The sequence below is a fragment of the Macrotis lagotis genome, chromosome 1 (assembly GCF_037893015.1).
Source record: "Macrotis lagotis isolate mMagLag1 chromosome 1, bilby.v1.9.chrom.fasta, whole genome shotgun sequence".
NCBI classification, from domain to species: domain Eukaryota; kingdom Metazoa; phylum Chordata; class Mammalia; order Peramelemorphia; family Peramelidae; genus Macrotis; species Macrotis lagotis.
The window spans coordinates 815038420-815063532 of NC_133658.1; the positions used below are offsets into that span (position 1 = coordinate 815038420).

Here is a 25113-nt window from a genome sequence, read left to right on the forward strand (position 1 = left end):
GGTACTCCTGACTCCAGGGCTGGTGCTCTATCCACTGCACCACCTAGCCACCCCATTTCTATACTATTTTAATTTTTATCTTTGTATCCTTGGCAACTAATATGGTGCTTAATAAAAGGATTATCAATTGGATTATCAATTCTCTAATGCTCTTACTTCATTCTAACTTGCAATATGTATATGGGTATATGCTTTTTCTTCTCTACTACAAAATTTAAGTTTGCTAGTAGCAGGGATCAGGTTTTATTCAACTTTAAATCTCCCTTAATATTAAGCATAGTACCTTGCATTTTTTTTTTACTGGACCTGTGATTCTGTTGATGAGGAAACACCATCTTTCAACATAGATCAGCAACTACTCTGCAATGTATACTCTTAAAACTGACTGGGGTGGGGCAGCAATGTGGGGCAGCCCTGGAGTCAGGAGGATCTGCACTCAAATCCAAACTCAGACACTTAATAATAACCTAGCTGTGTGATCTTGAGCATGTCACTTAACCCCACTGTCTTAAGTAAAATATATTTTTTTAAATGACTGGGGTAGAGAGGTTAAAGTGAGTTGCCCAGGGTCACAGAAACTGGGCATGTCAGTGCTATGTTTTGAATATAAGTATTCCTAGAGATCAGGTCTCTATCCATCATGCTATCTGTCATCAACTCATGGTAGGGGTTTAATAAATATTGGCTGAGTAAATGAATGAAACTAGTGAAAGAGATCACTGTCTATGTTCAGCAGTTTGAAATGAAAAATGAAGTTAAACTAATTATCCTTTCTATATTAAACATGTCAGAATTATCTATATTCCATAAAATATCCAACAAAAAATGGCATTAAGGTCCTACTATGTCTAATGTAAGGTACTAGCATTAAGTATACAAATGAAAGAGTATCCTATCCCTCTGGAGCTTACAATATGATAAGAGTAACTGGGTAAGAACTGTAATGCTTAGGGCAAGAACATAGCAGATAGCACCATATTTGTAAAGTTTAAGGACATGAAATAAATGCAGCTGTAACCAAAAAGTTATAAAATCATAAAGAATCAAATGTTTGCATCTTCAGAGCATACATGAAATACATATTCACATCATTTCTTAGGAAATCATGGTGGTCTACTGAGAATTCTGTGCTTTTTTAAAAGAGTACACAACTCCAAACAAGAGAAATTGTATATGAAATACCTTTTAGTATTCATGGTCAAAGCAAGTTAATATATATACATATATATATATATATATATATATATATATATATATTACATTTTATCAATGAGAATAACTTTGACTACTCAAAGGAGAAATCAAAAGAAATAAGCAATAGGGTCTGTATAAATACAGGAACAAGATAATTTCACACAGAAGAAAAGACAAGTGTAAAAGAACCTCAGAAGACAAAGAATAAAACTGTGGGGAAAGTGCACATTAGTGAAATGTGGATTCATCTCAGGCTATTAAACTATTTTGTCTTATAACCTAGTCAGTGAAAATTTCATATTTTACTGTCCGGAACAATTGGTAGGGAGGACACATCTGATCCTCAAAACTCACTTAATTCATGAGAATAGAAGTGAAGATAAAGAATATCTTTAATTTTCATTTCTTTTCAATTGACCTGAAATGTTAGAGTAGAATGGTAAACAAGAAAACAAAAGAAAACTTCTGTATTGGTAGTAAGAAAGGCAAGACTCCACATCCTAAGTTTACATTTTAATTCTTCCACTTAATAGCTATTTGATACTAAGCTACTCACTCAACTTCTCTAGACCTTAAGCTTCATCTAAAAGCAAGTAAGTGTATTATAGGTAGTTAGGTGATATCTAATGGCCCTACATCCTCAAAATCTTATAAAAATTATGCTGAAGTAAATTAAATGTACAGTTATGGGATACTGCAAACTGTTCTCAGGCCAGAAAAAACATAGCATGTGCTGACTCCAGTTGCCAGTAAGAATTTACAACCCCTAATACTTCAGTGATTTCCCTTGGACTCAATTAGAAGTAAATTAGGTTATTATGAAAAAGCAGAAACATAATTTTTTAAAAAATCTATTCTAATGAAAAAAGAAAGAATAACCTATAAGAGAAACAAGCATTTCCTTAGCTGTTTAAGTGGTTATTTGACAAAATACAGATTGATAAAATTGCATTGAGGTTCTTAAGGAAGAGCAATTTGCTAGAGAAGGGGTAAGGGAGATAAATTTCAGCAAATCTAGAATACAAAGAATAGTATATTCATCAAAGAGTTATTAAAAATCTATAATGAGGGGCAGTTAGGTGGCATAGTGGATAAAGCACCGGCCCTGGAGTCAGGAGTACCTGGGTTCAAATCCAGTCTCAGACACTTAATAATTACCTAGCTGTGTGGCCTTGGGCAAGCCACTTAACCCCGTTTGCCTTGCCAAAAAAAAAAAACAAACCCTAAAAAAAAAATCTATAATGGTGTCAAAGAACTCCTCTACTTTTAGTGTAATTCACAAAATAAATACCAAAATATATTTCATATGATTAATTCACATTTTATTAAGAATAGAAACAAATGAATAAACAGCTATTCAACTCAAGGAATGTTAATGATGTTTTCTTCTTTACAATTACAGTAAATCCAGCTGTTCATCTTGCTTATTCTTATACTCAGAATGGAAAGAGGAAATAAAGATTCAAGAAGCCAGAAGAATACTCCCTTCAAAATTAATTAATTCATGTTACAATTTAAAACATATAAATATATCCATATATTGGCTCATATATATATATATATATGTAAATGGATTACAGATCACTGTGTGAAGTCATTTAAACACAATTTTTTAAAAAAATCTAATGTGTATATATATATATATATATATATATATATGTATATAATGAACAGGTGAAAGTACTGGGTATGTTTAATGAGAAGCAAAAGATTTAGCAGAGAGATGATGGACCTTCAGGTATTTGAAGACACTATCATATGTGAGAGATTATATTCTATGTAACTCCAGAAAGCTGAACTGAAATCACTTGGGTGGAAGCTACAGGGAGGGAAATTTAGGTTAAATATAAGGGAAGAACTATCTAACAATTAGACTTGTCCAAGAAGGAATAGGTTAAAAGTGTTTAAACACAAACTACAGGAATACGTATTGAGGATACTATAAAGAGAGTCACAGCTTGAGTGAGATTGGGTCAGATGACCTCTAAGATACCTTTGGAATACAAGATTCAATGATTCAATGATGCAATGAAGTGTTTGGATAGCAGTCTTTAATGTTAAAATGTATGTCAATACCATGAACATTTAAAAACATATTAATAGAATAAATGACTTCAAATAAGCCATTTCAGAATGTGGATTACATAGTCCATTATGCCTTAAGTAATAATCAAGTACATACCTGATACAATATATTGCTACAAAATTTTGATCCATGTTAGAATCAACCCATTTTGGGGCAGCTAGGTAGTGCAGTGGATAGAGCACCAGCCCTGGAGTCAGGAGGAACTGAGTTCAAATTCAGCCTCAGACACTTAATAATTATCTAGTTGTGTGACCTTGGGTAAATCATTTACCCCACTGCCTTAATAAATTTTTTTAAAAAAGAATCAACCCATTTTTTAAAAGAACTAGAAACACTAAACTTTCTTAAGATGTTTCATGTTTGTTTGCTATACATAAAGTTATACATAAATAAAAATAATTAACATTTACATAGTAAAGAACTTTACATAGTAAAGAACTTTACAAAGAAAATAACTTTACACAAACTCAGAACCTGAGTAACTTTTAAATATTAATTTTATCCTTTTTTTTGGTTAACTTGCTCCTAGACCATTGTTTTTAATCTGGCCTGCCATTCTCTTATCTACCTGGCTCCTCTTTAATATACAAAAGAAATATCTATTATAATTTATTTCTATAGTCACTAACTTCTTAAGGGTAGGGAAATATGGACATAAATATTATAAGTGGGGGAAAGCCAAAAGAGTAAGAAAAGAAAAACTAAATGTACAGTTCAAAAATCCAAATGAACAATTATATTACCAAAACGTGTCTGGTTTCCAGACAAATTCATTCTTTAGGTTAGGCTTGTGATGGGTATGGTATGGTATGGGGGGAGGGGGGTCCCTATAGGTCAGGGCAGCTAGGCAATGCAGTGGATAGAACACCAGCACTAGATCAGGAGGACCTCAATTCAAATCTGCCCTCAGGCACTTGACATTTACTAGTGACTTGGGGAAGTCACTTAACCCTGACTGCCTCACATCCAGGGCCATACCAGTTGTCCTGATTTGTATCTGGCCACTGAACCCAGATAGCTCTGGAGGAGAAAGTGAGACTGGTGGGTTTGCACAGCACCCCTCACTCAAATCCATTTCACTTGCTTGTCATGACATCACCTCCCTGATTTTTTAAGAATGAAGGACAAAACATCATTATCATCATCATCATCATCATCATCATCATTCTATGGGTCAACTAAAATATACTGGTTATCATCATAACAAGTTTGAACCACTTTAGGTCATCTCCCAATTTGAAACTCTGATAAGAACAAGCCAAACCTGGAAATCTCTTGGGAACATATGTTGCCTTTCATTCCTGAAGGGCCAGGTTTCACTTAACATGACTATTTTTAAAAGGTTCTAGAATTCATCTAGTTCTCCCATAGAGAGACAGAATACAGAAATAAGCTAAACCTCCAGAGCATTTCACTTAGACATATATAACTGATGTAGGTCCAGAATTTGCTTAGACATGTAACTGATGTGAGTCTAGAATTCAACTATAATTCTATAGATATCAAAATACAGCAAGTCAAATACTTGCCCACCTTATTACATTTGTAACCAGGTTGGCCAATATATATGATTCTTTTAGCAGATATATGGTTAACATATATGATTCTTGATACTAGAACCAAACAAAAAAGGAGATAAAGTTCATTTATTATTTGGTTCAGTAACCCTGAAAACCCACTTATAACAGAGCAGATCATGAAGAAATAAAAATAATTAACATTTACATAGTAAAGAACTTTACATATATTCTCATTTGAACCTCAAAGCAATCCGATTATTATCCTCATTTTAGAGATGAGGATATTGACTTGTCCAAGGTCTCACAGCACTGAGACCTGTCTGAGGTTGTATTTGAACTCTGGTCTTGGAGTTGAACCCAACTCCAGATGTAGGACTGTATCCACTGTTTCAATCCAAATCCCCTTCCAGGTAGTAAATTTTCCATGTGTACATTTACTATCAGTAAATGATAGTGAAATAGAACACTAAATGTGAAGAACACTAAATCTTACCCCAATATAGTATATGTTCAGAACCAGACTAGAATTTAGGTGGTAAGAGACGAGACCCTCACTTTACTTAGGAACTTCCTTATTCATAGAACTGATGAGTCCAACTTAAAACTTCCATCACTTGCCAAGGATGTGCTCAGTCACGTTTTCTAATTGAAAATTTACGCTGGAATGAAGCCAAATGTGAAATTTGTTCATTTTGCTTAGAAAAATCAAGAGATACACTGTGAATCTACCATTTTATTCAGAACCGACACAGGTTTGCAACAATACTGTTGTAGTTTACAACTATTTATTACATTCGGGAGTGATACCTTTCAAAATTCTTCTTTAGAGACATTGCTAGAAAAAGTGAAATTTTGGCATCGATTCTATTTATTACAAATAGCGTCTGCGGATTGCCTAGGAGACGAAATCACAACTAACTACTTAATTTAAGCAGAACTCCATTTTGCTAACGGCATTGTATAGTGCATGCAACAGTAACGAGGTGTTACCGTAACAGATATCTGCCCCAACTGAACCAGAGCTTCCCTCTCAAATGCAAAACGATTTCAGTGACAAGTTAGCAGAACCCAACCAAAAAGGAGATACAAATATCAGATAGGAAGCTTCATAGCCCACCTTTCTTCTTGATTGGCATTCTTGAATCTTTCAGCAGTCACTGGATTCAAGGGCTTGTTTACAGGTACCAACTTGGTCCCACTGGGCTGAGGCCAAGAGCCAGGTGGCCGCTGCACATGACTTCTGCTGCTCAGTCTAGAAATCCAAGCCCGGTCTTCATTGTGACCAAGATAGGAAGTAATGAAGAATATTTTTTTTTCCACAATTAAACTTTGAACACCTCCCGCAGAATTTAGAGGGGGGAAAAAAAAGACTGGAATTTCGCAGAAGTGTCTTTCAATTCTTATAGAATATTTCTTAATCTATAAAAAAAAAATCTGAGAATGTTATTACTGGTGTAGCAAGCACTGGCAACATCGGGTAAGTTTAAGGACTCAAGGCGCAAGCCAAATTCAGACAACTCTGGCTACGCTACAAAAACCAACTTCGAAGCCGGCCAGATCCGATGATAAAAGATGCTCAGTTCTAGAGAGGAGACATTTTCAAGGGAAAAAAACAAACCGACCAAAAGCAACTTTTTTTCCTTAAAAAGAGCCAGGTTCTTTGCCTCTGGTTTGCACACGAGGCCGGGGGGCTCCGGCTGGGTCGGGCCGCCTCCTGCCGCCCGGCCCCGGCTCTCACGCCGCTCGGGCGCTCCTGCGCGGGCACCTGCGGGCAGCGGGCGCCGCGGGGGGTGGGCACCCCCGCGCGCCGGGCCATCCGGGGCCACGCGCGTCACGCCCGGGGGCCGCCCCCCGCAGCCCTCCCCGCGCTGTGGCCCCGGAGGGGGCTGCACACGCGCGGACACACGCGGACACACGCGGGCACGCGCACACGCGCGCGCACGGACACGCGCGCACGGACACGCGGGGCTCGGGGGCCCACACCCCCTTCCCGCAGGGGAGGGGCGGCGCCCGTGGAGGGGGCAGCCGGGGCTGGAAGCGGCGCTCGGGGACGCTGGAAGATGGAGGCGCGGGCCGGGCGGGGGCAGAGGGTGCACGGTTACGCCCCAGGGGACCCCCTCGGAGGAGCAGCCGGGGCGGGGCGGGGTCAGCGGTGGGGGCGGGGCGGAGCCGGCAGGGGAGGTTCCGAGGCGCGGCCCCCGGGTCCCGGAGGGGGCGGGGCCCCGCCGCGAGGGGGCGGGGCCGGGTGTCACGTGAGCGGCCAAGATGGCGGCGCCCAGGCGCGGGCGGCGGTGAGCGGGCGGCGCGGTCCGGGCGCGCGGAGGCGCCCGCGAGGTAGCGGCGGGCAGGGGCGGGACGGGGCGCCGGGGCCGCGGCGGGCAGCCGGCCCCACAGGGCACAGCCCGGGCTCAGCTCCCACACGCCCGCGGGGGCGCGGCCCGGAGGCCGTGGGCACGGGGGGAAGCCGCGGGGCGCTCGGGGACGTCGGGCCGGGGCCCGTCGTAAGTGGCAAGAAGAATGGCAAAGCGCCGCGAGCGCCTTCGGGCCGAATTCGAACCCATCTCCCCGAGCGCAGGCCCCGCGGGACCCCTTGGGGCGGCCGGGAGCGGAGGCGCGGGTAGATGAGCCGGGGCGGGGCTTCCTCCGCTGCCCAGCGCGGGCGCTGGGCACGTCGCCACGCCGGGCCGGGAGGTACGCCGGGCATCTGTAAAGGCAGGCGAGCGCGGGTAAGCGGTGTTACCTCCCTGCGCAGACTAGCAGGGCTCCTGGCTTCGGAACGGCCCGCCCGGTTCCACGGCACCTTGTGCCCACCCGCCGGCGGGCCGCTTCTCAGGCTTCATCTTCATCCTCTGAAGCGCGGATGATACCTTTAATTACTAAAACTCAAAGTGCTTTGATCTGCGTATTGTACATTGTAACCAGTGGCGCCCCATGCCAACCAATATCCCCCCAAAATGCAAGCGCCCATACTTTTTTTTTTTAGTTTTTTTGCAAGGCAATGGGGTTAAGTGGCTTGCCCAGGGCCACACAGCTAGGTCATTATTAAGGGGTTGAGGTCACATTTGACTCCAGGGCAGTGCTCTATCCACTGTGCCAACCAGCCACCCCCTCCCATACATTTTTAATTCTATTGCCTTCCCTGTTTATCCTATACGAAATTTGCTTGCACAGATTTTCATGTTACACCCTATTAAACTGTGAACTGTCTGTCTCTCTCTTAGACTGTGAGGTCAGGAGAAACTTTAGGAGCTCAATAAATAGATCTGAAAAATCATCTGCATAGAAATGATCATTAAATCCATAGGAACTGATGAGATTACTGTAGAGGGAGAGGAGAAAAGGGCCTGGAAGAGCCTGGTGAGTAGCCCTGATCTAAATGAATATCCCCCAAAGGGGCTGGAAAAGTGGTAGGAGTAGAACCAGGAGAGAAATGATTGTTACAGAGAAGGTTTCAGAGGCTTCAGAGGTTGAGAAAGATGAAGATTAAGAAAAAGTCCTTAAGGTTGCTAATTAGGAAACCCACTAGTAACATTGAAGCCCGTAATTTCAGTTAAATGATAAGGCTGGAAGTCAGGTTGCAAAGATTTAAAAGTAAGAGTAAAGGAATTGGAGGCATTGATTTTCTCAGAGTTGTTGTTTGTCCTTTGTTCTCAGTGATGGAGAGGTGATGCCATGACATGTGAGTAAATTGGATTTAAAGAGGGGGTGCTGTGTAAAGTCACCAGCCTCACATTTTCTCTTCCATATCCATCTGGGGCCAGTGATTACATATGGATCAGAATGACTGATAGTGTTATATAGGTATTAAATAGAAGCATTAGAATTTAGCAACTCAAGTCCCTTAGTTCAAAATGCTGGGATTTTTTTTTCCCTACTATATAATTCTGCTAGAATATGACCTCAGATTCATTCTCTCAAACCTCAATTTAATTATAACAATTATTTACATATTGTGTATATTTGCAATTCAACCAACACTAAACAAAACTAATGTTTTCTGCTTAACATCACATCCCAATTCCTTATAAATTCAGTGCTAAAGTTTTCATTTTATCCCCCTTCCCTGTCCATTTCCCTCACCCTTCTGTTCTATGTTTTGTTCTTTCATTAAATTCTCCCCAGAACTACCAAAGGCTAGTTATAGACTTTAGCATTTTTTTTTGTGTCTCAGAAGGGATTAATCTTCAAAATAAATCCATCTTCCCCTTTTTATTAAGGCCTAAAAGACATCTTTAGAAGCAGTTTGGTATAGTGGATAGGAAGCTTCCCTGAAGTCAGGACACATCCTGGCTATAGGACTCAGGACAAGTCACTTAACCTCTTGGTGCCCCAGATAAAACTTTTAAGACTATTAGTTGCAGAGATGGCTTTATCAGCTTTGGAAAAATTTAATTTCTGGAGCTCCCTAAAAGGAATGAAATCTTTAGGTCTGGTTCAGAAAACAAAGGTATCATAAAGGGTTCCCACTCCTAATCTTCAGAAATTAATTTGAACAAAATTTGTTAGTTTGTGCAAGATACAAAAGTTTAAAAAAACTGAAGATACAAAGTTTAAAAAAACCAGTGGCGCCCCTATGCCAACCAATATCCCCCAATTCTTACCCTCAAGGTTACCTCCTTCTGGGAGGACATAAACTTATGCACAGATAACTCAAGGTAATTTGATAGAGAATAGTAGCAATAATAAGAGACCAGGGAAGACTTTGTAGGGTAGATGACTCTTGGACTGAGCCTAACTGGCTCCACATCCTTTGTTTGGAGTATCTTCTAAAACCAAGTGTTTCCTTGTGACACCCCCCACCCCCAGCCTTCTCTTGAGTACATGTTCTCTTTCTTTCCCCTGAACATTATATTGCCTTTAACCAGCAGTTTCTTATATAAGACATTGCACATGACACACCAGCATTGTCCTAGTTCTATTTCCTGCAGGCTCTTCAGAATCTTTTTATGTCTTTACTCTCAAGTCCAATTTCTTTTTTCTACATATAGATATCCTTTGATTTAAAATATATTTATGTATATATAAAAAAAAATACCTATCTGGTTTTCCATTTTAGGTCCATGGCCATTATCAAAATTCTGCTTTACCATTATCTTCACCTCATCTTTTTTTTTTTTGATGGGTTGTCAGTTCCTTTTTCCAGAATCTTTTTCAGCAGAAGAATATTCCCTATCTGACAATCAAGGAAAACAGGTAGAATTTTTTTTAAAAAAAAGTAACAGAATCTTACATAATAAAATCCAAGAGACCATAATAGAAAGGGAAATACTATTCAAAATAACTACAAAGTACAAAGCATCATTCTGTAAAGTACACAGAATATTTTTATAATGCCCATTACAAAATGTTCCTTAAAGAGCTGGAAGAATATTCAGTGCTCATGGCTAGGTCATGCCAATATAATACAAATGACAATATGACTAAAGTTAATTTACAGTTTTAATGCTATGCAATCAAACTGTCAAGAGGATACTTCATTAGAACTCAGCAAAATGATAATAGTTCATTTGGAGAAACAGAAGATATGGAATATCAAAGGAAATCATAAAAAAAAGGTTGGAAAAAAAGGGAAATAACACTTCTAGACATTAAACTGCATTATAAAGCTACTGCCATCAAAAAATACTAGGCACTGGTTAAAAAATTGATTAATGGGGCAGCTAGGTGGCCCAGTGGATAGAGCACCAGCCCTGGAGTCAGGAGTACCTGAGTTCAAATCAGCCTTAGACACTTAATAATTGCCTAGCCGTGTGATCTTGGGCAAGTCACTTAATCCCATTGCTTTAAATAAATAAAAAAAAATCTAAAAAAATTAAATTTAAAAAACTGATCAATGCAGCAGACTGGGAGAACTAGGAATAATAAAACTTAGTAACTGAAAACCTAAATTAAAATAGAGCTCCTTATGTGATAAAAACTTGGCAAAACTAGAAATCAGTGAAAAATATAAATCTTAAACTAATGTCTTAAACATATTCCACAATAAGTTCAAATACATGAAATGAATATTAAAGATAATTAAAAATTAAAAGAGAAATAGATGATATATTTTTCACAGCTTTGGGGAGAATATATATTCTTAAACAAAGGATAAAGGCAATTACAAAAGATAAGACAAATAGTTTTAATTACATGAAACTGAAGATATACAGTGCGCAAATTTAATGCATTTTGGAAGCAGACAATGTTTTGGATCTAATTTCTTTGAACTTGATATCTAAAGTATCAGACAGATAACTGATAAATGCACATATACAACTGGGTAACTCAGTGGATATAGCACTTGACCCCAAATCAGGAAGACCTAAGTTCAGATATTACTTCAGCCACTTACTCACTGTATACCCTGGGCATCTCACTTAATTTCTGTCTGCTTCCATTTCTTCAAATCTGAAATGGGAATAATAATCACAGAGTTGTGAGGATCAAATGTGTAAAGAGATTAGCACAGTGCCAAACACATGGGCACATACACGCATATGCACCAGAAAGCCATTACCCAATAAATAGGAGTCAAAAGATATGAACAGTTCTCAAAAGAAAAGTTATAGATGCCATGTGAAAGAATGCTCTGAATCTTTAATAAGTGAAATGCAATTCAAAACACCCCTGAGGTTTCATTTTACATGCAGCAAAATGACAAAGATGGAAATAATGTTGTTGGGGGTATGGGAAAGATGTACACTCTAGTATATAAATGGTGGAGTTGTGAATGAGGATTGGGCTTTGGAATTCATGTCATTTCTAGTGCTCATATCCTATCAGTTTCTGATGTTAAACCATTAGAGAGTGTCAAGGACTTTGGTGGACACAACTCTCTTTCCTGGTCTTCAGTAGCAGGGCATGGGCCAGGCTGCACCTGCCAGGGGCTACTTCCTGGGACGATGGCTGAGGACACTGTGCTGGAATATTGCTAATGGCAAAGTTCTTAGGTTCTGGGTCCTGGGCTGTCTCTTTCCAGGTCTGAGGAAAGATGGTGGTACAGGAGGTTCTGGTGGAGGTGGTTTGACTTGTTGCCACCTTGAAGGAATGCATTACTGATTCAGGTAGGCTTGTTGCTTACCTTTTCTTTGGCAATTTAATAGCTGGCTCTTTTTCCACTGGAGTTGATGTTTATAAGGTCTGGACTGGAAGCAGTCTGGGGGGTGGGGGGGGCCTCATCAGCCCTCCTGATTCATATCTGGCCATTGGACCCAGATGACTCTGGAGGAGAAAATGAAACTGGTATCTTAGGACAGCAGCCCCTCACTCAAATCTAATTCACGTGATTGTCATGGTATCAGCTCCCTGGTGTTACAGTCTTCAAAAATGACCTCCCTGATGATGTGGTCTTCTTTGAAAATGAAGGACAAACATTGTTACTTTTTGTGTTAGTGAAGAACTAGAAACAAAGTAGATACCCATTCATTGGGGAATGGATATATAAATTTTGGTTCAGGAATGTCGTGGAATATTACTGTAATATAAGAATTGATGAATATGATGAATTCAGAGAAGTATGGAAAGATATAAGTGAACTGCAAAAAGATAAACACCTCTACCTCACTTCTTTGAAGAAATATGAGGTCCATAGTTTGTAGAACTTCTGTTTTTGGTCTTTTTCATTGTATTGTTTAGTTTTGCTCATTTTTTTCTTTTCCTTTTTTGCATAATGTTTCCTTAATGTTTTAATCCTAAAAATAATTTGTTATACAGGATAACTCTCTGGGGGAAATTTTGGCAGTTAAAAGATAGTAATAAAAATTTATTTTTAAAAATAAAGTATGTTCCCAGTTGTTCTTATCTTCTACATTTTCAAAGTTGGTGTATAGTTTACTTGATTTAGTAAACTATAAAGTAATGCTTTCTTTATCATGCCGAGTTCCTCCTTACTCTCGTTTAGCTATATGAGCTGCTTTCTAAATTGTCTATCCGGAGTTTAGAACCTATTAATTGAAGTCACCAAAAGCTTATACATTAGAAAAGAAACATCAGAAACTACTTGAAACAGATTTCTAATGATAATGAAGTTTATTTCTTGGTACCATTATGATTCCATTATGACTTGTATTATATCATTTATATAAGTTATAAATGGGTTTAGCATGGCCTTAATCTTCTTACTCCCCCCCTTTTTTACCCCAAAATGTATTAGACCATATATGGGGAGCTCATTCTGCCTATACCCCATGAAGTAGTCTACTTCTGTGTTTCTGTGTCTTTCAGGCTACAGAATGGCAACTCAGTCATATATTCAGTCAGATTCTTCCCCAGAAGAAATAAAACTCAGAAGATTAAGAACTGCTGACCTTGTGGAAAAAAATTTGTGGCGCCTCACCAGAAAAGAGCAGTAAGACATCATTGCCTGTGAAATTCCCTCTTATTTGATTTTGTAGCACTCGCCATTTTTTGCTTCTAAAAATAGAGGAAAAACTTTTAAGTATCTGATATAGGCCAGGAAAACTAAGGTGTTGGTCATGGAGAAAGATGAGCACACAGAGTTCATTTCTCTTAATTCTCCTAATTATGCTAGTTCATAAAAGAGCCATAACAGACCTTAGAAATTTTCTGAGGAGAAGAGACACTTTTCAGTTAATATCTGAGAAACAGAAAGAGATACAAACTTGAGCCTTCCTACTCCAAACCCAATGTTCTCTCAACCCTACCCAGGATTGTTTAACCTATTCAGAACTGAGTTAATTCCATGAAGGCATATACTACTACGACTATTCTATACTTTTTATAGTATTTACTTACTTAACCTCACATCATCCATGAGATATGCCTGAAATCTGATTTAAACTTGTGTTTTCCAGAATTAAGGTACGGACTTCAATCCACTGCACTAACTAGCTGCATCTTTTCTCCTATACTACAATTACATGCTAAGGGTTTGAATATGCTTTATAAAAGCAAAAAAAAAAAAATCCTGCCTTCCAGGAGCTTAGATTCTATTGTGAGGAAGATTACTGTTCCCAGGGAGAATGGAAAGACTTACCAGGGAGAGGTAGGTGGGTAGAACAGCCCTAGGTTCTGCTAAGATGGAAGCGATCATACAAGATAGGAAACCTGAGGCCACCAAGTTCACAACCTAGTCACCCTTGTAGCAGCAGGCTTTGGGTTTCATAGGTGCTTAAGACAGCTTCATTTCCTAGGTTAGAAACTCAAAGATAGACTCAAAAATCATTATAATGGTTGATCCTGTGTCCTTTCTAAGACTAGAATGGGGATGTGGCAGAATTTTGAAACATACAATATTTTTTCTTTTATCTTTCCAGTTGTTTTAGGATTAAATGAAATAGAATGATATGTTTGTTGGATTTATCTGATTAGGCAGTCATGCATCATATTTTCTTAAGTGTGCCTGAACTAATCAGAGATTAGTGTTCAGGGAATATTTTTGTAATTCTATCTTTGCCTAAACTTTCTCAATAAATATCAATTTGTAAAAGTTTTTTTTAAAGAAATTAAACAGACAGAAGAAATAAATACTAATATACTGAAATCCCACACTTAAAGGCAATTGAACCATGATGAATTATATAGTATACAATCTCAGTCCATGAGAATTAAAGAAAATACCCCCCTCTTCCCTTTCAGAGAGGAGGGAACTCTGGATACTGGAATTTTCAGTAATTTGTTCATTTTTTTCTTTCTTGACTGGGTTCTAAAGAGTATCCCCTTCCCAAGCAGCAGGGAAATGCATCTTTTTTTTTTAAGTTTTTGCAAGGCAATGGGGTTAAGTGACTTGCCCAGTGTCACACAGATAGGTAATTATTAAGTGTCTGAGACTGGATTTGAACTCGGGTCCTCCTGACTCCAGGGCCAGTGCTCTATTCACTGCGCCACCTAGCTGCCCCAAAAGTGCATCTTGGTACCACTGTGGAACCCTTCCTCATGAGCAGCTGGGTCTTCTCAAGGAGAAACCTCAACTTTAGCTTAGGGTGATTGACCAGAATACTTACAAATCCCCATTTCTAACGGATAAGTCATAACGAGTATTATTTGTTCAGTAATAACAGAATGCTTCTGGAGTTGCAAGGTTCCCTATGTATTAACTTCAGAATTCTTCTGTTGGTCACATGCAGATGAGCAGCTAGAATAGAGTCCTGCAGTAACCTTTGCCCTAAGTCAACTCACTGGTTCTGCAGTCAACTCTTAAGGTTTTTCATAAGTATTGTTTGTTTTGGTCTTTAAAGCTTCCTTTCAGTCAACAAAATTGTCAAGGCCTGTCAAAACTTTTACACAATAAAATGTCCAATGAGGCTGGCAACTTAAGAGAAATGACTAATGTAAAAACAAATCAGCAACAAGTCAAGAAGCATTTATTGAGCTCCTGCTGTGAAACTGGCACTCCTACTCTCAAGGAGCTCACAGTCTAATGGGCTAGATAGCATGTAAGCATCTGTATACAAATAAGATATTTGCAAGATAAATTAAGGGGGACTAGAAAAGAAGGTAGGATTTTAGTTGAGATTTGAGAGAAAGTAGGGAACTAGGAAGACAAGATATGAGAAAAGATCATCCAGGATTAGAGAACACCCAGCAAAAATGCACAAAGAATCTTGTATAGGAGAAAGAGAAAAGCAGGCATAAAACTTTTTCAAAGGAAGAAGTTATTAATTTGCTCAAGACTCTTTAAGTCTAAATACTTTTTCAGATGTTAAGAAATTAATTAAAGTAATAACTTTTTTTATGTGCTTAGGGGCTTCATAAGTTTTCCTTGTGTTGGGTCTTCTCTGTCACTTTTGAAAAAATAAATTGAGAATTATCATTATTAGTAATTAAATAAGTTATCCCCTTTTTTGTGATCTGAAATGACTGTTGGAGAAAATATGTACTGTTTCTGACTTAACTTTTTGTTCCATCTCTTTACTTTTCTTGGTAGAATCATATATACTTATGGACCACTGTATATTGGGACAACTTCAGCTTTATGTGGATTCTATGCAAACTTCCTTTTCAGACATTATATGAAGGTTAAACAGCATCCTTTTAGAACATTTGTGCCATTGTCTGCAATTCCATTTTTGACCACAGCTATAACTTATAAATTCCTTGTATCAGATCCCTTAAGTTCTGGTGAGTATACATTTAGGAATACTTAAATTGAGAGCTAACATTTCAAACAAAGATTTATAAATGGAATAGCAAAATTTTATGCACCCCAGCTATTTGGGTTGAATAGATGGATGGGTGGATGAGTGGATTTTTATCGATCTCAGAGTCTGTTGATCAACAAAGATTTAAGACTTTTCCAAATTACATGAACTGTTGACAAAAACCCTGTATTCCATGTAATTATGGACATTGCAAATGGTAAGGAAATTGGAGTATGCCTAGAGAACAATGTGAAATAGATTTGAGACTTGAGAGGTCTGAGGAAGGAAAAAAAAGAGCCTCTTTTGGTCTATTGAGCTTGTTAGATGCAACTGATCTGTAATGGAGATGTGCCCTATTTCATGAGTTCCTGTCCCTACTTCTCTACTCTCAATTTCCCACCTCCCATGCTGGACCTCATTATGCTCAGTGTATCTTTGTGTGAACTCAGCTTTTATTATCAATTCTACCTTGCCTTGGACATTTAGCCCTAGGCTCTTCCTGTCATGGTGCCAGCCGGTACTAGTCTAATGAAGCTTTCCCAGAAAAGTGATCATGCCCTTAGGGTATTTACTTAAACTCAGTTAACACAATTAATAGAGGAATGTAAGATGAAGACATATTTCCATACAAATAACTAAAACTCACTGCACATGACTTTGCTGATGGTGCTGTTTATATTCTAGGTGACTTAACTGAAGACATGTGTATTTTAAGAGGTGCCTTTGTTTCTGCATTATGTGGTGTCCTTCATCCTTCTGCTTTGGCCTTTTTTAAAAATGGGCGTCTAGCAGTCAGGTAATTCTGTCTTTTTTTTTTTTAAACTTTGTTTTCTTATCTGACCTTATTCTCTAAATGTTATCACTTTAAATCAAAGGAATATATTTTTGTATTGTAGATTGTTATATTTTAACTTTAATACTTACTCTGAAAATAAGTTACACAATAAGAGTTAGCTATATGGACAAGCTATCTGAGGAAAATATGTTTGAGAGAAAACTAATCAGCTTTCCTTTTCCTTTAGGTATGAAACTGTTCCATTACCTCCAGTAGGAAGAAGTCTGTACTACTGGACTATACTTTGTCAATCAGCTGCAAAGCTGATGGCTGTTCCTATGATCCTACAGGTTATGTATGGTGGACACCTAGCTTTCCAGCAACATAAAATATATGAAAGACTATTTAACTTGCTTGAACTTGAATGATTTAAAAATTAATATGTATGATGTAATTTGGAGCGTTTCATAAAAGAATTAAATGTAAATCATAAGCAAAAATGTATATTCATGTGCAAATAAAAATTATGTGATGTCCCTTACTAAAATACAGACTCCATGAAAGAAAAGAAAAGGAAAAGAATGATGATAATAATAATACCAACATTAATGTAACACTCTGAGTTTTACAAAGAGCTTTGCAAATATTATCTCATTTGATCTTCAAAACAACCCTATGAGTTAGGAGCTATTTTTTATCCCCATTTTACAGAAGAGGAAACTGAGACTGAGAAAAGTGATTTGCCCAGAGTCACATATCTGTTAGTGTTTAAGCCTGAATTTTGTCTCCAAAGTTCATGACCCTATCCACATCACTACTTACCTGACTTTTTCATATATATTTTCTCTTTAATGCCTAGAATATCTATCTGGAGAGTGTTGGTTTTTGGTTTTATTTTTACTTAAATTTCTTTCAATTAACAAATTAATTATCTCATAGCCACCCCCCATTGAAAAGGAAATGCAACTTTTGTAATAAATATGAATATTCAAGCAAAAAAATTCCTATATTGATCATATTCAAAACACATATATACTCACTGTCACCCACCCCTCTACTTTTTTCACTTCTTTGTCAAGAGGTAAGTAGAAAGCTTGTTGGTCATGGCATTGCTCAAAATTCTTAAGTCTCTCAGAGTTGCTTATTTATACAGTATTGTTATTGTATAAAGTGGCCTTTCTCTATTCATTCTTTTTTTTTTTTTTTTTGCAAGGCAAATGGGGTTAAGTGGCTTGCCCAAGGCCACACAGCTAGGTAATTATTAAGTGTCTGAGCTCAGATTTGAACTCAGGTACTCCTGACTCCAGGGCCGGTGCTCTAGCCACTGCACCACCTAGCTGCCCCTGTTCTATTGCTCTTACCTTCAGTGGGTGGGGCAGGGGCTGGAGCAGGATTTAGGACTCGATTTTTTAAAAATTAATGTATTAAATAATTAAATTTTAGGTCATGTCTTCATCATTTCTTACTTCACAATAGAATTCCATTATATTCCTATAACCATTTGTTTACCACTCCTCAATTGAAGGAACTTCTATAAGTTTTCAGTTCTTTGAAATATTTTTGTGTCTGTGAATGCTTTTCACAGCTCCCTTTGAGGGACTAGTAGTATAGCTGGGACTGAGGATATGTATAGGTTAATGACTTTTGAAGCATATTTCCAAATTCCTTGCCAGAATGACTATACCAATTAGTTCATAGCTCCACCAACTGTATATTTATGTGCCTATTTGGAGGAGAATATTAATATTTGTTAACTATGGACTTTTTCATTATTTCTGAAGTCTACACCTCTTACAAACCACTGAAAATTTAAGCAATTGGTTTTTAAATGAATAATTAGGTTTTAAAACTATTTAAATTAGTTTTAGAATTCATGCCATTTTTTTAAAAAAAACTAAAATTAAACTAAAAAGCCTAAATGTTATAATTAATATTCAGGAATAATAATATGTAGCATTTTTAAGTTATACAAAGCACTGAATAAACTGAGTCTCAAATTAAACGACATCATAATCACCAAACATAACTACACAGGCTCTGATTCAAATCCATTCTTCTCCTACATGTCTGACTATTGTTATTTAGGAAGGAAAAATAGGTAAACATTGATTGAAAGAGGTCATCACATTTCACAGAGGAGAAGGATTATTGTGATCTATTGGAGAAGGTCTGCTAAAAAATAGATCAAAAAAAAAAACCCCATTCAAGCTGTTGTTTCCTGAAACATCACCTTGTAGAGAGAAAAAAAATTCAGGGCAGTTAGGTGGCACAGTGAATAGAGCACCAGCCCTAGAGTCAGGAGGACCTTAATTCAAATCTGGCCTCAGACACTTACCTAGCTTTGTGACCTTGGGCAAATCACTTAACCCCATTGCCTTGCAAAAAACAAAACCTAGAGATGAAAAAATTCAGCACAAGGATCAAAGGCTCTTTTCTGTATTATGTCTGTGAAATCTATTATGACATATCGCTAAGATGTGGTTTCTGTTACAATGTAAACTCATGAGGAATTATGTAAAAGATGAGAGTCTAGAATTTCTTAAGAACAAAACATTGTGAGAAAGAGCTCTGGTTTTAGGGTCAGAGGTCTGAGTTCAAATCTTGAATCTTCTCTGTGAACCTATCAAATCCCTTACCCTCTGGGAGTTCTCAGTTTCCTTTCCTATAAAATCACAGGGGTTAGTTAGAAGCACTAGATGCCTGTGATCCTTTCCAATTTTAAAACTGTGATCATTTAAATGTAAGGTGGAAAGCTTAGCCATGGATTTAAAGAAGTGTGTGTGGAGTGTGTGGGGGTGGGGAGAGTTGTAGTAGGGTGGGGAAGAGGTGACCTTAATGTTTCTTTTTCCTAGCTTAAGTAATTGGGACTTTAATAGCTTTGTCACTGTGGTAATAAGCTAGATCAAAAAAAATGAATATATTTTTAAATGTTACGTTCTGCTTAATATTTGACTTACCACTTTGTCCATGTTCCCCAAATGATGCATAGTCCATACATATTTGCAAAGAAAATTTAGGGTTAACCCAGTTAGAAAAAGTAAATTGAAATGGATACTTTTCATATTTTGACCTGATTTCATTTATACAAGTAAATAGAGTTAATGATGCACTTGTGAATATAGTTTCATGGTCATGAATTAAATATTTGAATCAGTAGTAAAAAATAATCATGCAGTAGTACACAGAAAACTGAGAAGGCTTTGCAAGAACTCATCCCACTCTATTCCACATGATCCTTCTTTGTAAGATAATGTATGCCTATTTTCATTGTTTTTGAATCTTAGAAAAGTTGGACACCATAGGTTTTGGTCTGAGAAAACTTTGAGCCAGTCACCACATCCTTACAATGAAGTCTGTCATAAAGTGCTGAACTTCTTACAAGCCACCCCAATCATGTGAATCTGAGTGGCCTGAGTTTGGATTTATATAATAGAATGTGAATTCTGATGGAATGTCATCTGATTGAGAGCAAGGACTCTTTTCATTTTTGTGATCCACCATCTGCAGGCAGGTACAGGATCTAGCCCAGAGTAGGTACTTAATAAAATACTTGTTCATTAGATTATTCACTGTTGAATGACCTGTGAGTGTGTCATTTCCTTCTAAAATGGAACTTAGACTACCAGGGGACTGGACACAGAATATATGCCTTATCTTTATAAAGCAATTTTTGATTGCTTTAAATATTATTTTAATATCCTGTTTTATAGGAGATATTAAAGACTAACATTCTGATTCATAGCAATCAAAATAATGCTATCTATAAACAGAAACACCAGGCTTCTCTAGGCTGAAATTAAAGTGATGAAATATAATAGCAATAGGCCTTTCAATCAACAAGCATTTATTAAGCAGGCACATGAGTGTGTTTTGGCAGGGGAAAATAGGCAATGAGCTGGGCCCAGAATTAATGAGATTGGACTCAATTATATTTAGAATATTATGCACTACTGCCAGTACTTCCAAGCTACTTAGAGCTACAAGAGCCCTAATTTTTAACACTGATCTTCATTAATGATGCTACATGGCTACATATTTCATGCTTTGATGAAAAGAATTAAAAATTTTAGGTGGTCAAAAAAAGATAGCTAAAGTTTGGACAGCATGTAAAAGCAGACTGAGGCATGTAAACAAAGTAACTTGAATGATTAGGATAGAAAAGACATCCGGGACATCTCTGAAGATAAAGGAGAATTAATCAAGTAATTAGAATCAAGGATAACTCATGGACAGCCCATGAGCTGCACAGGTATCTAGTGAGGAAGAAGCCTGGCACATTCTTAGGAATGGATGGCAAGGATTGCACAGGATGAGAGGATGGATGCATTGCTATCTGCGATGCATGTACACATTAATGAGATCCTAGATTCATCACAGCAGCTAAGTGGTTTTTAGGCTATTTTCCTGTCAAGATCTTTTTGATTCTGGGTTCTGTCATCTTGCATGTTACTGATATTGTTTAGCTTTCTATCCAGTTAATATGATAAACATAAAATTTTATGAATATAAGATTCTGATATCTTCATCCAAGTGTCTGATAAAAATGTAAGTAGGCATGGACCCTATTAATATTGAGACTTCCCTCCATTTTGGCACCAATTCATAAATCAAAGTAATACAGTTTTCAAACCAAGATCCAAATCATATAACTATATTATCACCCAGACTCCATTTCTTCATTGTGTCCACAAAAATATGAAGAGATAGTTCTAACTCAAATATGGCATTCTCATGAACTACCTGTTTAATCCTAAATAAAAAAAAAATTAGACCAATTTTCTATTATTCAACTGATTCTTGTTCCCTCTCCAAAAAATTAGAGGTATATTATTTGGTTGATGTTTGAGACTAGAAGGTATTTGGTACAATATCAGGAACTGGCCCAAAATGAGGTCTGTGTGTATAGTTAAAATTTTTTTCTCCCATCTTTTTATTCTTATATTTTGCCAAGTAGGTTCTAATAAAACATGCTTGGTGGAGATTGACAAGAATTACTCTGTACTTGAATATGAGACAAGTTTATCAATATATTTAAAGATAACTTAAAAGAAATTATCAGTTTTTGTGAAAATAGTCCCCAAATTTAGAAAACAAAATGATGGCTGCCATGAAGAAAATAGTACATAATTATTTTGGCAGCATGCAACTAATGGTAAAAGCATCATCTGATTTCATTCAGCTCTTTGAGTGATGATGTCCACAGCCATGCCAGGAGCATTCTAAGTCCTGTCTGCCAACTTTTTTTCCCATCAGAGTGGATGTTTCAATTGTACAATTATATTTGGATTAGAAGCCATCAGCCAACCATTTCTGTCCCCAGGGTTTCTCCATCTTTCCCTTCCAGATCTCTGTTTCTCTCTGCTTTGGAACTCTTAAATTCCTTCAACTGTATGGTGTCAGCTTCATGCTCAGGTCCAAATGACATGGGCTTAACAACAAAGAATGTCCTTGGGGGAGAAGTTGGAAACTGAACTGGATGACAATATTTGCTTTCTCTTCCATGAAAGTGGAGAGTATCCTTCCAGAAAATCTATTTCTGAATTTCTTTAACAATACACAATGATAGATCTCCTACCTCAGTTCAAAAAAATTAGTTTACTGGCATTAATGGTCTCACATTACTTAGCTACCTTCCCATACTATCTCCTCCATCCTGTCCCACATGAATAGATGACTCATCTCTTTGCCTAGGCAAACTCCTTTACAATAACAAATAATCCCATACATTCCATTTTCCCCAGCCTATTATTGCCCTTTTCATCCCCACTCTCATTAATCTTCAATTTCTCCCTATCCAGCAGGTTTATCACCTTCCTGAAGTCATTGGTCCTCTTTGAGAACAACCACAATCCTAATGCCCCACTGTCAAAAAAAACCAGACTTGATCCATCTATCCCAGCTAGCTATCATCTTTTTGTGTGACTAAAGGGTTAATCTGACAGTGTCACGCCCCTTTATTCAGTAATCTCCAACAATTCCCTATTGTCTCCAGGATCAAATACAGAATCTTCTATTTGGTTTCTAAAATGCTTTCTAACTTGTCATCTTCTTAAACTTTACTCATTCTCCACATACTCTGTGACATAGCCCTTTCTTGTATCAGCTACTCCATTTCCTGACAGATTATTTTCCACTAACTCCCCTGCCAGAAATTTTTTCCCTCCTCATTTCTCCTTTTTGGATTCCCAATGACCTTCAGGTCTCAAATAAAACTTCTTTCTACAAGAAGCTTTTCTTGACTTAATGCTTTCCCTTTTTCAACTAGGCAAAGCCCACCCCTCAAAATGCAGAAAAGTGCAAGTTGAGTAGAAAGCAGCAGAGAAGTTTTATTATTTAGGAAAAACACATTCCAGGTAACTCATAGAAAACAAACATTAATCTTGGGGGTATTTTAACACTTTTGAGATTACATCCAAGTTATTTGCACGTGTGTGTTTGTGTGTGTGTGTGTGTATCATCTTGGCATATGGTTGTTCCCCTTTCTCCATTAGATTTTCACTTTCTTGAGGGCAGAAACTATTTGTGCCTTTTTTTTCCTCCCCAGAAGCATTTAATACATTGGAAGCATTGGAAAAATGTTGACTTGACTTGCAAAGCATACTTCTCTGACCATATCAACTTCACTACTCTTCAACTTCCTCTCCACATCCTAAGAAACATGTTCTTAAACTTTTTATGTGTCATAAACCACTTTGATGGTCCTGTGAAACCTAAGGACCATTTCTTAAAATATTGTTTTTAAAAGCATAAAATAAAACATATAGGATTATAAAGGAAATAAATTATACTGAAATACATTTTGAAAAATGTATTTTGATAAAATATAGGGGTACAGAGATGTGATACTGTAAATCATAAATGTGCAGAGAGAATCATTTAAAGATCTACAAGAAGCAATGCAGTAAGTATGAAGTATGCAGAGCCAAAAAAAAATATATACAATAACTATGACAATATAAACCAAAAGGACCAAAAGCAAAAAAAAAAGGGAATATTATTTTAAAAAATCATAACTTGAAAGAAGAGATATGAGAAGACATTCCCACCCTACCTCTTTGCAGAGGTGGATGGTCCACAAGTATTTGTATTGCACATAGTTTCAGACCTGACATTGTCCAGATAGGTTATTTTTTCCCTCTTTTCCTTTTTTTGTCTTTAAAAAAATAGTATTTGTTATATGGGGATAGCAAACTAGAAGGGGAGAGGGAGAGATGTAAAAAATATCTTTGGTGATATTAAAAAAGAAGATATGAATAAAAACATTTTCAAACTCACAGGTTAAGAATCCCTGACATAGGGGGAGCTAGGTTGTGCAGTGGATAGAACACCAGCCCTGGAATCAGGAGTACTTGAGTTCAAATCCCACCTCAAACACTTAATAATTACCTAGCTATGTGGCCTTGGGCAAGCCACTTAATCCCATTTGACTTGCAAAAACCTAAAAAAAAAAAAAAAAAAAAAGAATCCCTGACATAAATAAAAACATCACCTCCGAGATTCTGTACTTAGTCTTTGTATCATTCTTCATTCCTTCCATTAGAAATTATAGAATTATAGATTTAGGGTATATGGCCTCTAAGCTTCCAGATGAGACTGAAGTCTAGAAAGGTGAAGAAGTCATTTGAACCATGATCCTCTAATTACAAATCCAGAAACACATCTTTCCACCAAATCATGCTGCCTTTTTTCAATAGTTTTCAGATGTGTTGGACTCTTCATGCCCTTATTTGGGGTTTTGGGAAAGAGGCTGAACTTGATTTGCCATTTCCTTCTCTTCATTTTTCAAATGAAGTTATTGAGGCAAACAGGGACTCTACTCAACTGGAAGAGTAAATTCTGTTTAGATGATAGAATTTAGTTTGGGTGAGCCTAGGGAAAGAACCCTTGTCCCTGATTCCCCTCCATTAAAGTTTACAGCATCCCAGCTCATGAAGGAGAAAACTAACCAGAAGTCTGAATGGAAATGGTTTCTTCTGCCCAGAAGTCTTGAGGCTGCTGAATCTTATGATGAAGCCACTTTCTCAGCAGGAGATGCTGAAGACTTTTAACCTGCCTCCTCACTAAATGTCCACTGGTCAGGGTTGGTTTTTCCCTTGTTGTAGGAGCTCCTTTTTAGAAAGAAGGGTTTTTTTAAGGCAATTCAGGGTCTCTTGGTATCTTTGGTTACTATCAATTTCATTGCCAGCTAGACTAGTTAGTAAATTGATTACTGATAGTTTCTTGGGGTTTTCCTTTGTCAAACCTCATCTGAAAAACTGGGAATGATAATCATCACTGGGTGATTTGATGGTTTTCCATAGCCCTAATATTCTTCTCTCTTCTTGAGGTAGTATGTGAACTGCTGCTATGCTACAAAGAATCCTGCATTTAGAGGCGAGACTTGGAGCGCAGATTCCAGTTGTGAGACTCATACTAGGTCTAGGACCACAACCAGGGTCACTTGAGTTTCCTGAGCCA

General features: G+C 37.6%; 2 protein-coding genes across 7 annotated transcripts in view; one reads left to right on the forward strand and one right to left on the reverse strand.

Annotated features, from left to right (window-relative positions):
* LOC141508420 (disks large homolog 2) overlaps positions 1-6511 on the reverse strand; it is a 2787507-nt gene extending 2780996 nt beyond the window's left edge. The window contains exon 1 of the mRNA XM_074217018.1: positions 5918-6511. Coding sequence (XP_074073119.1) covers positions 5918-5936 — 19 coding nt within the window. The 5' untranslated portion in view covers positions 5937-6511. The remainder of the gene's footprint in view (positions 1-5917) is intronic.
* A 535-nt stretch (positions 6512-7046) lies between these two features.
* Positions 7047-21445, forward strand: TMEM126B (transmembrane protein 126B). Of its 6 annotated transcripts, none has more exons than XM_074217025.1 (6): positions 7053-7134; positions 8022-8157; positions 13006-13129; positions 15668-15861; positions 16566-16677; positions 16904-21445. In XM_074217025.1, exons 3-6 carry the CDS (start codon positions 13014-13016, stop codon positions 17082-17084), a joined length of 603 nt encoding a protein of 200 aa, XP_074073126.1. In that variant the 5' UTR covers positions 7053-7134; positions 8022-8157; positions 13006-13013; the 3' UTR covers positions 17085-21445. The 6 variants fall into 6 exon arrangements, with proteins under 6 accessions (XP_074073129.1, XP_074073125.1, XP_074073126.1 ...); XM_074217027.1 differs by lacking the exon at positions 8022-8157 and adding an exon at positions 11762-11846 and having other exon boundaries at positions 7118-7134; XM_074217028.1 differs by lacking the exon at positions 8022-8157 and having other exon boundaries at positions 7047-7091.
* Positions 21446-25113: the final 3668 nt, after the last annotated feature.